The sequence below is a fragment of the Phascolarctos cinereus genome, unplaced genomic scaffold (assembly GCF_003287225.1).
Source record: "Phascolarctos cinereus isolate Bilbo 61053 unplaced genomic scaffold, phaCin_HiC Scaffold_726;HRSCAF=1367, whole genome shotgun sequence".
Taxonomy (NCBI): Eukaryota; Metazoa; Chordata; class Mammalia; order Diprotodontia; family Phascolarctidae; genus Phascolarctos; species Phascolarctos cinereus.
In genome coordinates, this window is record NW_027556098.1 from 276533356 (window position 1) to 276546914 (window position 13559).

The 13559-nt window shown below is 41.5% G+C and overlaps 1 protein-coding gene across 5 annotated transcripts in view; it reads right to left on the reverse strand.

The window, feature by feature from the left end:
* The window catches only part of PKNOX2 (PBX/knotted 1 homeobox 2), a 346894-nt gene that overhangs the window by 44357 nt on the left and 288978 nt on the right, over positions 1 to 13559 (reverse strand). For all 5 annotated transcript variants that reach the window (XM_078147126.1, XM_078147127.1, XM_078147125.1 and 2 more), the window contains one exon: positions 4095 to 4283. In XM_078147126.1, the coding sequence (XP_078003252.1) occupies positions 4095 to 4283 (189 nt within the window). The remainder of the gene's footprint in view (positions 1 to 4094; positions 4284 to 13559) is intronic.

The following is a 13559-nucleotide window of genomic DNA, read 5'->3' on the forward strand; positions in this document are numbered from 1 at the left end:
CTCACAGCACTACAATTATGACCCCATTTTGTAGGAAAGAAACTAAAATTCAATGACATTAGATAACCTGCCTAAGGTCACACAATTAACAGTAGAGATAGGATTCAGACTCAGGTTTTTTGATTCCTGAGCTCAATTATATTTTCTCTAAACTATGTTTCTGCAATGCCAAATGCCCACTGCCTTTGTGAGCAGCCTGCTCCAAGCTTCTGGCTTCTCCTACTTGGAGTGAGCCTAGGAAACAGCTGTTCCCTGTGTTTTATTCCTCTTAATCCACTGAAAACATTGCTTTAGGCTAATAATTTCCACTAGGAAAATAATGCCCAGTCATTCATTCAGTGGGTACACAATGAGTGTATGCTACATACTGAGTGCTGTGGAAAAGAAAAGGAAATCTAAGACAGCACCTACTTTCAAGGAGGTTACAATCTCCTTGGGGAGGTAGGGCATCCAAGCACAAAGATGGGAAATTCCCCTGTACTTGCCAGGCTGGGATTTTCCCAGAAAGCAAAGCAATTACAGACTCACAGAATAGTCTATTTGGAAGGGACCCTGGAGATCATTCTGTCACAATCTTACCTAAAGCATGAATCCTTTCCACACTATCCCCCAAAATAGGCAACCTAGCCCCCACTCAGATCCTGCCAGGAACAAGTTTTCTCTTTTTTCCCATTCCACATTTGGACAACCTACTGGCCTGTAGCAGAAACCACATGTTTTTTGTACTAGTTCAACTGAATTCAACTACTACTATATAAAGGACATGCTGAGGGAGGCCCTGCTCAAGAGGAGCCTATAATTTTTGACTAGGACAGGAGACTAGTATGCAAGGAGGAGTTAAATAACTTTTGATACGTATGACCTAATGCTGAATAAGTGGGAAAGATTATGGTATGCTGGAGTAAGCTTCGTGGAGAAGCCTGTGGAAGGCAGCAACAGTAGCCAGAGTCTCTGGACCCTGCTTCTGTAAAGTGGTATCACAGGGAATCTACCTGTGCCCCACAAAAGCAGCTTAACCTCCTTGCCTTCCCTGCCCACCCCCCGTCAATTCCTAACCAGAAAAGTCAGTAGTAGATGCAAATAGCTAAGGAGAAAGGAGCCAAAAGAGAGGTAATGTGGTGGGAGGACTGGTTTCTAAAAAATCGAAATTTCTTTCATTTTTCAACACCAATGTACAAATTTAACATATGGAGGCAAACTATGAGCCAGCATTTTGCAACAAAGCTCTCAGAGGTGGGGGTGGAAGGGGGTATAAGGAGAGAGAAGAGAGGAGAGCTGGGGGAGGGGAAGGGGAAGGGGGAGGAAAAGGAATGTTGATCCCTTCAGATCATGTTCCAAAGGGAAGAGACCCCTCCCCAAGCCAGCCAGGCAGTGCTGCTATTTTAGGCTGGGGGGGATTAAGGCTGAACCATGACGAATGTCACAGAGTACTTTTCCTTTTTCCTCTGGGGCATGCTTCCTTTCCTCAGCTCAAAGGTTAGGATTCTCAGTTCCCAGAAAAGGACTACCCAAACTTCTTCCTAACTCTCTTTATCTCACTCATCCTGCCTCCCTTTCTCTATCCCTGGCTATTTCCTAGCCTCCTTTCTTTGAGGAGATTTGGGGTTTTTGAAACATCTATCCCTAGGATCAGATTTTTCCCTACTCAGTGGTCTGAAGTTTGAAACGATAGTGATATAAGTTGCCTCTTCCTTTTCCCAAAGACCTTAAGTGCTATGGCCACCCAGTAGTACCAATTTTCTTTGAGATCCTGTTTACCCACAGCCCATCTTGCCTTCCCTCCCAAAGCTCTACAGCCTGTGATGGCCCTGCCAGATTCTGGTCCCCAGGCCCTAGTAAGATTCCAAAGAGGCTTTTAAACTGCCTTTGCTCACTTACTGTTTGCTGCCCACAAGTCATACCAGTTCTCTTTCCCCTCCACAGTATAGCTCCTCATTGGAAACCTCCCCCCCCCAACTCCAGACCTAGAGGTAGAGTTGGAGGGCCAAGGAGGGGGAATCCAGTGCCTCTCTAAGGGCCTGATTATTTCCAAAGACTTGTGCTAATTTTCTGATATGATCCTCACATCTCTGTGAGGCACTAAATCCTCATTACTTTTCCTGACTGATGCATTCTAATTAGATCAACACTTAAAAAAAATTCACAATAGCCACAGGATGGCTTTCCATCTCATTAACTCCTCACTTATTATTTTCATGAAAATTACTGATAAAAATGTGCATCTCCATTTGGTGAGGCCTCACAGCCTCCTCAGCTCCTATCTTGAATCTCTCCCGTCACCGGGGCTGCGCACCGTTGCTATAGCAACCCACAATAATAGAAACTAATAAATTACAAACGAGATGCTCGTTGAGCAATTATTGTCCTCTTTTATGCAAGTTTCTTGCTAATTTTGATCATAAGGGAAAGTACAATAAGACTCTGAAGGAATGAGTCTATTTCAAGAGAATATTAGCAAACAGAAGCCTGGGCGGCTTCTTCAGATCTGTGATAAAATGATTTGGTTATTTCAGGCAATAGAAAGAGGAAATAAACTTCTTGTCCCACACTCCACATTATCCAAAGTCCTCACTCCACACCTTTCACTTTGTTCCAGTTTCACAAAGGTCTTACATAGCAAGGATGGTATTTGTTTTCAGGGTGAGAATCTCAGGAGATGTGGCTCACCGTCAAAGAAATATTCTCTTAGAGTCATTCCCTTCTTTTGCCTGCCTCCATCCAATCTAAAGTGTCCTGGGAATATGGCTGTAGGTGTACAGGAAGGTTCCTGTTCCAGAAGACCTTCTGGGAATAAGATGGCACAGTCTTTCCCTGTCACCCCTTCTAGCATTTCACAGTTTGTACCCACTCCTCACCTCTCTCACCCCACCAGATGTGGTGTATGAAGAGAATGAGTCATCACAAAACTTCTTCAGAAGACATTTCAACATGTTTAGATTGAAGGAAGAGGAGATAAAGTCATCTTCCTACCCTTCCTCTTAGAAATATCCTCAAAGTGGAACAGGAAGAATCAAAAGAGGGAGGTATTATTTATAGGATCATAGATTCATAGTTAGAAGGGACCTTAGCAGTCACCTCTTCCAATCCTCATTTTACAGACAAGGACACTGAGCTTTAAAGAGGGTTAATACCTTGCATGAGGTGACACAGACACTAAATGGTACAGTTGGGATTTCTACCGAAGAACTAGGACCCGTGTGCCATGTTTTCTAGGAGAGGAACCAAGAGTTCTATACAAATAGCAAATACCACCAAGGTGAGGCTCATCTTTGGATGGAAGTTTGGTGAAGAGATGTCCTTAGATCTCTTTCTTACATGATGAGTTGGAGGGGTCAGCAGAGCTCTCTTTTGATGGGCTTCTTAAGCTATAGGTTGGAGTATACCACAGTGATCTATCTCAACTTAGAATACAGAATCTGCCCTTCTTCCTACCTTCTAGCTTCTTTGAGATTGAAGTAGAGGGAGCTGGAGAAGTAGTATTGGACAATCACGCAAAGTTTTGGGGTCATGTATCGTGTGAACCCGAAAATAAACGCTGATGAAGCAACAGTGGGGTGAGAAGATGTAAGAACCATCAGAAGAAAGTGGTCAAAGAGATGAACTGTCCAGCAGGGAGAGAAAGGAGCTGAAGAATGGTCAGTTTGCCCATAGCAGCCACCACCAAGAACTCAGGCTGCCCAGAATACTTCAGCATTAGGGTTGAAGGTATGCTGCTTATGGAAAATCAGGAGCCTGGCTGCCTGGATATAAGTCTCAGTTTTGTCCCTACTTCAGAAAAGACACTCTCCTTCTCCAAAAGAGTTGTTTCACCTATAAACGGGAACACTTTGCTCAGCATTATTTTGGAGACTTCACTCATGTCATCTCTTTAGAGGCTCTTAACTACCGCCAGCTGTCAGCCCTAGGAGACTACATGAGATGAGCCCAGGAGAGTCTTGACAACTAAAGGAGCCAATGAGGCCCCTCTCAAAGCATCCTCAAGTATCTTCATGATGCCCACCCATTATTGTGCTAGGCCCAGCTAAGGAGTCAAAGGGGAGAGAGGGCCCCAAGAACCCTGAGTTGGAGGAAGCCTATCCTGAGACGTATGTTACCTGGGGGTGCAGGTTTATGGAGGGTTGGTTGGGGGAATAGGGACCTCCAAGGTCGTTCCTGAGCAGGTTGTCACTGTGCATCTTAGTCTTGAGGCAGGTGATATAACGATTACAAAAGTCCTTGCAGAGTTCATTCACTTTCTCCAACTCCAGCAGGTGGATTCTCAGAACCTGGATTGCTTTCACCATCTGGAGAGGTGGGGAAAGGCAGGGAAGGAGGGAGAGGTGAGGTCATGGCATCAATTCTGATATCATGCATACCCATTCATGTCTTTCCCATCCCCATCTCTGTGACCCCAAGGCCACGGGACCAGAAGCAGCATGACTCACTGAAGCAGCATCCAAGGGAACTGTGTAGCTTCTTAAGGAGGCCATGTTTCCAGAAAAGCTGCCATGGAATGCAGCAGGAAATGTAGATATTCTCCATCTCTGAGCTAGTAGAGCTCTAATCCAACCTCTTCCAGGAAGCCTTCTTAGATTAATCCTATCCTAATTCTCCAAAAGGTCCAAATAATTTCTAATTTTTGCCAGCTCCCCCATATATCAACATACTTTTTACAGTAATTATGCATCATTTCAAACTCTCCAGACTGAAGCTTCCTTTATGAAAATGAATAATATAAAAAAAAAAGAAAATGAATGATATCTAATAATAATAGCTAACATTTTGAAAGTGCTTTAAGTAATGTAAAGAACTTTAAGGTGTTATGTCATCTGGTCCTCACAACAACTCTGTGGGGTAGTTGCTATTATTATCACCCCCATTTTATAGGTGAAGAAACTGAGGCTGAGAGCTGTTAAATGACTTATCCAGGGTCACACCGCCACGTAAGCATCTGAGGCAGGATTTAATCTTAGGTCTTCCTAAATCCAAGTCCAGCACTCTATACACCACCTAGGTGCAAAACTAAACCAATTGAGCCAAAGTATTTGATAGTCACCACATCATACAAACTATACACTATTCTGTCCTGGTAGTCGCCCATTTCTCTGCTAAAGGGCGAAGGTAATGTTTCATTATCAGTTGTCTGGGATCTTTATGGATTTTTCATTTCCTCAGTTAATTTCCTCTTATGATATTTTGATTTACATTATTGTGGTTGTATCTACCTAGTCTCCTTGTATTGCCTATCAAAGAGACACAGTACAGGCAGCCCAGGACTAGAATCAGGAATGAATGAGTTTAAACCCTTCCCCACGTACTTACAAGTTCTGTGACCTTGGGCTAGTGACTTAAGTGCTACCTGCCTCAGTTTCCTCATCTGTAAAAGGGGGATAATATATTGCACCTACCTCCTAGCATTGTTTGGAGCACAAAGTGAGATCATAATTGTAAAGTGTTTAGCACTGTGCCTGGCACATAGTAGGCACTGTGCAAATGTATTATCATTATTATTTTAATTCCAAATTGAAATCTAGAATTTTTTAGTTATACCGCTAACAGTGTATCAGTGTACCTATCTTCTTATCACCCCTACAACATTAACTCTGTGTCACATCATTGTGAGATGGAACCTCAGAGTTGTTTTAATTTTCATTTCTCTCAATGATTAGTCATCTGGAGCATGTTTTGATTTGGTCATTTCAAGTTTGTAATCTTTGGCTCTTTATGCTTATTTTTGGATATCAGAATTTAATCAGTGATATTTGATACAACTATATTTGTTCTCTTTTTTTTTTCTCTTGGTGAGGCAATTGGGGTTAAGTGACTTGCCCTGAGCCACACAGCTAGTGGGTGTTATATGTCTGAGGTCGGATTTGAACTCAGGTCCTCTTGACTCCAGGGCTGGTGCTCTATCCACTATACCACCAACTGCCCCAACTGTGTTTGTTCTTCAGTCTGTATCCTAAGCTTCTGACGTGGTACTACTTCCCCTTCAGGCATTCAGTCAGTCCTTGTTGACTGACTCACTGACTCAGCTTGGGCCAAGGGGACAGAAGTGGTCATGTATTTAGCACTGTACGATTGTCCTTTACATTACAGGTATTTATGTGTTCTTGACTGTATTTGTTGCCTGTGTATCTTTGTGTGATTGTGTGTATCTTGACTCTTCAGTCAGAATGGGAAGTCCCCAGTCATTGTTTGCTGAGCAACAACTCAGAAAACACAATACAGTGGGATAATCACTCACTCAGCTCTTCACCTGCATCCTTCGTAATCAGTGAAGAACTGAGTAGAGAGGAGGGTTCTGACAATCCATGAACAAGGTTGGGGTGGGTATTGGGGGCAGGAGGAGAGGCCTCCCATTAGCATTGAAAGTTGTGCAGCATGTAATGACAACTACCAGTCTCCAGCTGGGCTCTGTAATTTAGGGCTGGAAGAGATGTGACAAAAATCTAGTCCAACTGCCTTTTTACAAATTAGGAAACTGAGATCCAGAGAGAGGAAGTGACTTGCCCAGGGTCACAGAGCTAGTAAGTGAGGCCAGATTTGAGATCAGGTCTTTCTGACTCCAGGCCCAGCAGTCTAGCTGCTACTCTACCCACCTTTCTCTGGCAGGAAATGTAATTAGAAGGAAGGATTGAGGTCAGGAACACAAGATCCTGGGATAACTAAACCTGAACCTATAAAGCCATCCTCACTTCTCTCATATCTTTTCCATCTATCCTCCTGGCAATGCACCCTCTACCTCTCCAGCCTTCCCTCCCTCATGTCTGGATAGCAACTTCATTATAATTGCTCCCTTCCTCTCTCTAGCATCCTCTGAATGGCCCAGGAATGTCTGGAAGACACCATGGTGGATCATTTGATCCAGCCTCTTGCATTTAGACTGATAAATATCTAAATAGTCCAGCACAGACTGTTGTCACTTCCCTTCTCAATACTGTCTAGAAATACAGACTTAGAGCCTCAGTAGGCCTCTCAAGGTTTTATCACTCTGTTGGTTAAGAAGTATGTTTTTATATCCAGTTAAAATCCTCCCAGCTTTAAGGTAAGCTCCTTTCCTCTTATTCAGTCTTCTCTCTAAACATGGAAAACAACTGATAAGCACTTCACTTATAAAATCTTCCAATAGTAGATGATAGCATTCAATTCATATTTGAGCAGCTCCTCTCTGGGAAAAGTAATTCTGATTTGTTTCACTTTCTTCTCCTAGAAAAGGCAGTGTGATGTAATGGAAGGAGCAAAGGACGTGGAATCAAACACCTGAACTCGAATCCTGACCCCGCTACTTATTACCCAGAAGCAACAACTTCTCTGGGTCTCTGTTGTAAGATGAGAGAACTGGAGTCCATAGACCTTTCCCATTTCTAAATGCCATGATCTTTTTCTATTCCCTAATCATCTTTGATGTTCTTGGCAACCTCCCTGGTTTCTTCACGTTCTTTTAAAAAGTACAATAAATGAAATGAGACATAATGCGCTAGTTTGGATCTAACCAAGAAATACGGCAGAAGGCATACAACTGACAACTTAGTGTAGCGTCTGGTACATAGTAAGCACTTAATAAATTAACTTTTTCTCACTCCCACCCCTTTTCCCCTCTCTCCCTTTTGTTCTGTCTGTGTTGGTATCTCCTCCCCAACCTTGCCATTTTCCACAACAGAATTGCTTGTTCATGCTTTGGTCAACTATAAGTCCTAGTCTTCTTCATTCTATATTTCTATTGTCAAGCTTTTGCTTCTAAGAATAGATGACTTTGTACTAGTTCCTGTTGAATTTCATTCTGATATGACTAGTTTCCCAAGATTATTTTAATATTGTTCTTGTCTTCCAGTATAGTAACAATTCCACGGGAGACAGTATCCCCTGTAAATCTGTTAAGCACCATCTCCATTTTTTTGTCCAAGTATTTTTCTTTTTCCTATAAAACCTACATACCATAAAATAGTTTTGTGACCTTGGGTAAGTCAATTAAACTCAATAAGCCTCACTTTCTTCACCCAGAAAAGGGTTAGCCTAAATGTCCTTTGAGATCCCTTCCAACTCTAAACTTATCTTTATGTTCCCTATGAAATACTTACTGCTCTCCCCTTCCCCCATGCCCATTATAATGCAGGATTTTAGAATCGCTGAATCTTAGAATTCAAAGGGACTTCAGAGTTCATTTAGTATAATCTACCACTGTACACTGAAATCATTTTCAAAACGTCCCTGCAGGTGTTTAGACAGCCTCTACTTGAACGTTTTCAGTGAGGGGGTTAGCCACTACCTTATATGGAAACCCACTCTCCTGTCAAACAGTTCTAATTCTTAAAAAGTTCTTCCTTATAATGAGTTTTATCATAAAATGATATGAAATAATCTCAGAGGTCATGTAGTCCAATACCTGTACCTAAGGAGGAATTCCTTCTACAGTGTTGCTGACAAGGGGGCATCTTGCCTGTATGTGAAGACCTCCATTGAGAGGGGGCTCACTACTTCAAGTCCACCATTCTACTTTTGAACAATCTAAATGATTCTTTGAAAGAAACTCTTCCTCTCTGTAATTTCCATCAATTGGTTTGAGTTTGGCAAAATAAATTAAGCTCCTCTTCCATATGATACCCTTTCAGTGCTTAAAGGCAATTATCACAATCCCTCCTCTCCATTCCAACCCCTTCCTTTATCTTCTCTCCATTGGTTTTAATTCTTTACTTTGGAGCTACTCAGAGCAAATTTAAATGCTATTTCACATATTATCTCTTCAGATATTTGAAGACAGCTATGTTGTTGTCCCTAAGGCTTCTTTTTTCGAGGCTAAATACCCATCATTTCTTCAGTTATTTCTCATATGGCATTGTTATGACATCATTCCTAATCTGACTGCATATCTCTGGACTCATGATAAATTACTGATGTCCCTCTTAGATTGTGGTGCCCCAAACTTAAACACGGTATTCCATATGTGTCTGACCTAAGCAAAATACAGTTGGACTATATCTTCCTTATCCTGGATACTATTCTTCTATTAATTATTCAACCAACAAGCATTTATTAAGTGCCTACTATGTGCCAGGCTCTATGTCAAGCTCTGAGGATACAAAGAAAGCTTAAAAGATCAAGTTCTCATTTTTGGCTGCCATATCATAGTAGTGAATCATATTGAAGCTGTGGTCCACTAAGTCTCTCAGGTCTTTCTCACATGAACTGGTTACGTCTTCCCTACCTAGGACTTATGTGATTAACCTTAAGGGCAGGAATTTACATTTATCTCTATTAAATTTTGTCTTGCCTCCAGCCCATCATCCAAGGCTTTAGCTACTTCTCCCATATTTCTATTATCTGAAAATTTGTTGGGTGACATATGTATTTATTTAATTCATTAATAAAAATACTGAACCAGATAGAAGAGAAAACAGGCACATGTCTAGAAATCAATCAATGCTTTGGGCATAATGGTACAATGGAATAAGAATCCACCCACCTGTACTGGTGAAACTGACTATCTAGTTTCTATCGATCACTCAATAAATATTATATGTCTATTATGGCCTAGCACTGGGAATACAAAGAAAAACTGAAATATTCCTATCCTTCAAACAGCTTACTTCCTATTTGAAGAGGTCTTGTTTACAAGGATACTATAAGTGACTTTGTCAAATGACTTCTTGAAATCCCAGCATATTTTCTACAATATTTCTCTTACCTAACAGAATTACAAACCTATTTTTAAATGAAGCATCTACATTCACATATTTACAACCAGCAATTTGGCAATGATGAAAAAAGAGGAATATAATCAATGTTGGAGGGGCTAAGGAAAGACAGGCACATCAATCCACAGTTGATAGAGCTTCAAATTAGTCTAGAAAGCAATTGGAATTAGGTTAAAAAGAAAAGGACTAAAATTTTCCTCCTACATTTTCACCCAAAGATCCCATTGCTCAACATATAACCCAATAAGGTCAAAGACAGACAGAAAGTCCCACATGAACCAAATATTCATATTATATTCACTTTATGTGGTAACAAAGAACTGGAACCAATGTGAATGCCTGTCTATTAGGGGAATGTTTAAATATTTCGTATGGTGCCTAAATGGAATATTACTGTGCTCTAAGAAGTGACATGGGAAGAATTCTTAGGAGCATGGAAAGAGATGAATTGATGCTGGGTGAAATAAAAAGAACCAGGAAAATAATCCATACACGATGACTACCACAGTGTAAAGAAAACAAAAAAAAAATGAAAATAAATGCTGAATAATTATAATGACAAAGCTCAGCCCTTGAGAAGAGCTGATAAAATTGTCTTTCTTCATTTCTTTACAGAGGTGGGGGACAGAGAAACTATGGGTACGGAATATTGCACATACTATTAGATACAAGAGATATATTGGTTGGTTTAGTTGATATTTTACAACTTTTTTATTGTTATAAGAGATGGCCTACTTTCTAGGGAAGTGGGGAAAGATTTATTTATAGAGAAATGATGGTGATATAAAACCAAAAGGTATCAATAAAGATTTTTTTAAAAGAAAAAAGTACTTATAGTTATCACAGTCTATTTGAGCTTCATGTCAATTTGTTTTCCTTCCCCCTAATCCCTTAAGGATCCTAGAAGGTAGAAATTGACATTTTTTTCCCTGTAAAATCTCCATGTTCCAGCACCTAAATACTTTGCAATATGCCTTCCACAAAATGGAAACTCAATAAATGTTTGTCCAATGAAAGAATGAATGATTGTACAGATGGATGAGTGGGTGAGTGAATGCGACCTTGCAAAAAGCCCATATGCATGCTGCCCAGTTACTCTAGGCCAGCAGAAAAAAAAGAGGACAGTTTACTCCTTATGGGAGCCCTGGGAGGCCAAGATCTCTTTCAAGGCTGGTGGTGAGGAGGGCACAGATCTATCATTACTAGGGGTCCAGGAAGTGTTCAATAAAAGGAAGAAGCAGGAGCAGAAACACACAGTACTCATTTCCAAGGAAGAAAGCATCATGCAGACGGCAACAAACCTGCAATGCCCTAGAAAGTAGGCAGGGAGAGTAGGCAGGGATTCCCAGGGTTATCTGAGAAACAAACCACGAAATGGGAAAGTATCATGAGTCAAGGTCAGAGCTGACCCAGTGGCAGGTACAGAGAACTCAGGAGAGCTCAGTCTGAGGAACTGTGTTCTGCCTAAGGATAAGGAAGCTTTATGGAGTGATCTTGGAAGTCACGAGAACTGCATTTCAGTTCTGGCTCAGATTCTTGCTTGTTCTGTGAGCCTGAGTAAGTCATTTAATCGCTATTGTCCTTAGTGTCCTGATCTGGAAAATGGGAATGAAAATAATAAATGCACTATACAACTTGCAGGGGGAGCTATGAAGAAAACGTTGCATGAAATCCTTTAACATTCTAAATAAAAGCAGGCTCCTTTTACTTACTTTGTCTAGCCTCATCTTCACCTACAAACGAAGAAGAATAATTCTGGCTTTCTGTCCTATGAAGGAGAGTTCACGTCAAAATTTTTTTGACTCTTTACATCAAAAATTCATGGCATTCCCTGAGCTCTCTCTCTTTGTAAGAAGTGTTGGCAATAAAATAATCTGCAGCCTGAGTGCAAGCACGGACAACGCCTATATGCTACTGCTGCCATCAGACCAGCTACTTCCCCAGACTGATCAGAGATGAAGTAGCCTTGGAGCAAAAGAGAAATAGTCATATAATCAAAGATGCAGAGTTAAAAGGGACCTTAGGGATTATCTAGTCAAACCCCCTCATTTAACAGAGGAGGAAACTGAGGCCCAGACAGGGGATGTGACTGACCCCAAATCACGCTGGCAGTAAATGGAGGACCCATGATTTGAATTCAAGTCTTCTGACTCTAAATGCATGTTTGGAAAGGGGGAGAGGAGAGAAAAGAACAGGGTTTAGAGACATTTCAGAGGATTTTGAAACCAATATAAGAAAGGGCTTGTGGTAGGTTGGAAAGAATCAAGAAGCATGGGCTCTATTTTCAACACTGCCACGACCCAGCTGTGTGATTTTGGATAAGTCACTTGGCCTCTCTGATGTGTTTCTTCATCTGTAAAATGAGGGGGTGGATTAGATTATCTAAAGTTCTTAGAGACAAATTCCACAGAAGTCAGTACAGGTTTTTCTTAGGTGAAAGTTTTAGGTATTTTTACCTATATCTCCCCTGAGCCACAGACTCTCTGGAGCATGAAGCAGTTTCTCATCCAGCAGCAACAATTGCCCAGGCAAGGAGAGCCCTGGCCAAGGACTAAAACGAGCTGTCGCTGGCAAGGCTCATGAGACCCTTTACCTCAGCCTGGACCTCCTACAATGGGTTAGGGAAGTTGTGGCCAGGCGGCTAGCAGGCCTGAAAGTTGAAGCCTCTGCTCCTGGGCAGGCTCTGTGGTCAGAAACCATAACCTGTCCCCTGAGTCACACTGGAGCCTCATTAAAACGGGCCTCATAAATGTTAAAAAATTTACACATAAAAAAATGCCATGCATGAAACTGAACCGTACGTTTTACAGCCCCGGTTTGAAATCTTGCATAATCTATAAAACTTCGGCCCTGTACCACCGGGGCCTGTAAATTAGATTTTATAAAACAAAAAGCCTTTACCTTTCAAAGGGGTTTGGGGAACTTGCAAATTTTACAAACTTTACCAAGTGCCAGCCAGTGGCTGCTGGGGGGGTGAAAGAGAGGGAAAGAGAGGGTAGGGAGAAGAGGGGGAAAGGAAGTACCAGAGGTGGAACAGACTGAAGAAGAGGTCTGTAGTTCATCTAAGGAGATGGTCAGATGGCCATAGAAAGTAGGCAAAAATGAACCCTTTCCCAGAGCAGGCTACCTAAGGACAAATCACTTTATGTCCTAAGAGATGCACATTTAAGATTCTAGTATAGGTTATGAAAAATTTACTACAAGAAACCCAAGGGTTTAAATATCCTTGGGCAGATAAATGTCAACCTAGAATACTGGAGACTTGAGCTCAACTCTATATCGTCAACAATTCACATTTATATAGTGTTTCAAAATGCACTTTTCCAACAACAACCCAGTGAAGTAGGCAGTTGCAAGTATTATTATTCCCCTTTTACAGATGAAGAAACTGAGGCTTTTAGTGGGGATATGACTTGCCTAGGATCACTAAGATTGTCAGCATCTGAAGCAAGATTCAACGCCACGTTTCCTGATGAGGTACATAGTAAATGGAGTTGAACTCCAGGTTCAACCTTCTTTCTGTTTTGCCACACTGCTCATTATATGACCTTGGGCAAGTCATTGACCTTCTCTAGGCCTCATTTTCCCTACCTATAAAGTAAGAAGCCTGTCTCTAAGGCTCCTTCCCATTCTAACCCTAAGAGTGATGGATAATAGGGGGCAGATGGAAGTCCCCAAGAGAGAAGGTTCTTCTGAATCCTAGGAAGCCCTCCTTGATCTTGGCAGCTCTGGAGAAAATTCAGTCATTCTTGGCTGGAGGCTGCTGCTGCTGAGAAAATTTAGAGCATGGAAAGGAAGTAGGGAAGGGATGTATTAGGAGAGAGCAGAGAATGGTAACAGGCTGAAGAGAGAGAGAGAGGGAGGCGTGTTCAAATGGTAATGGGA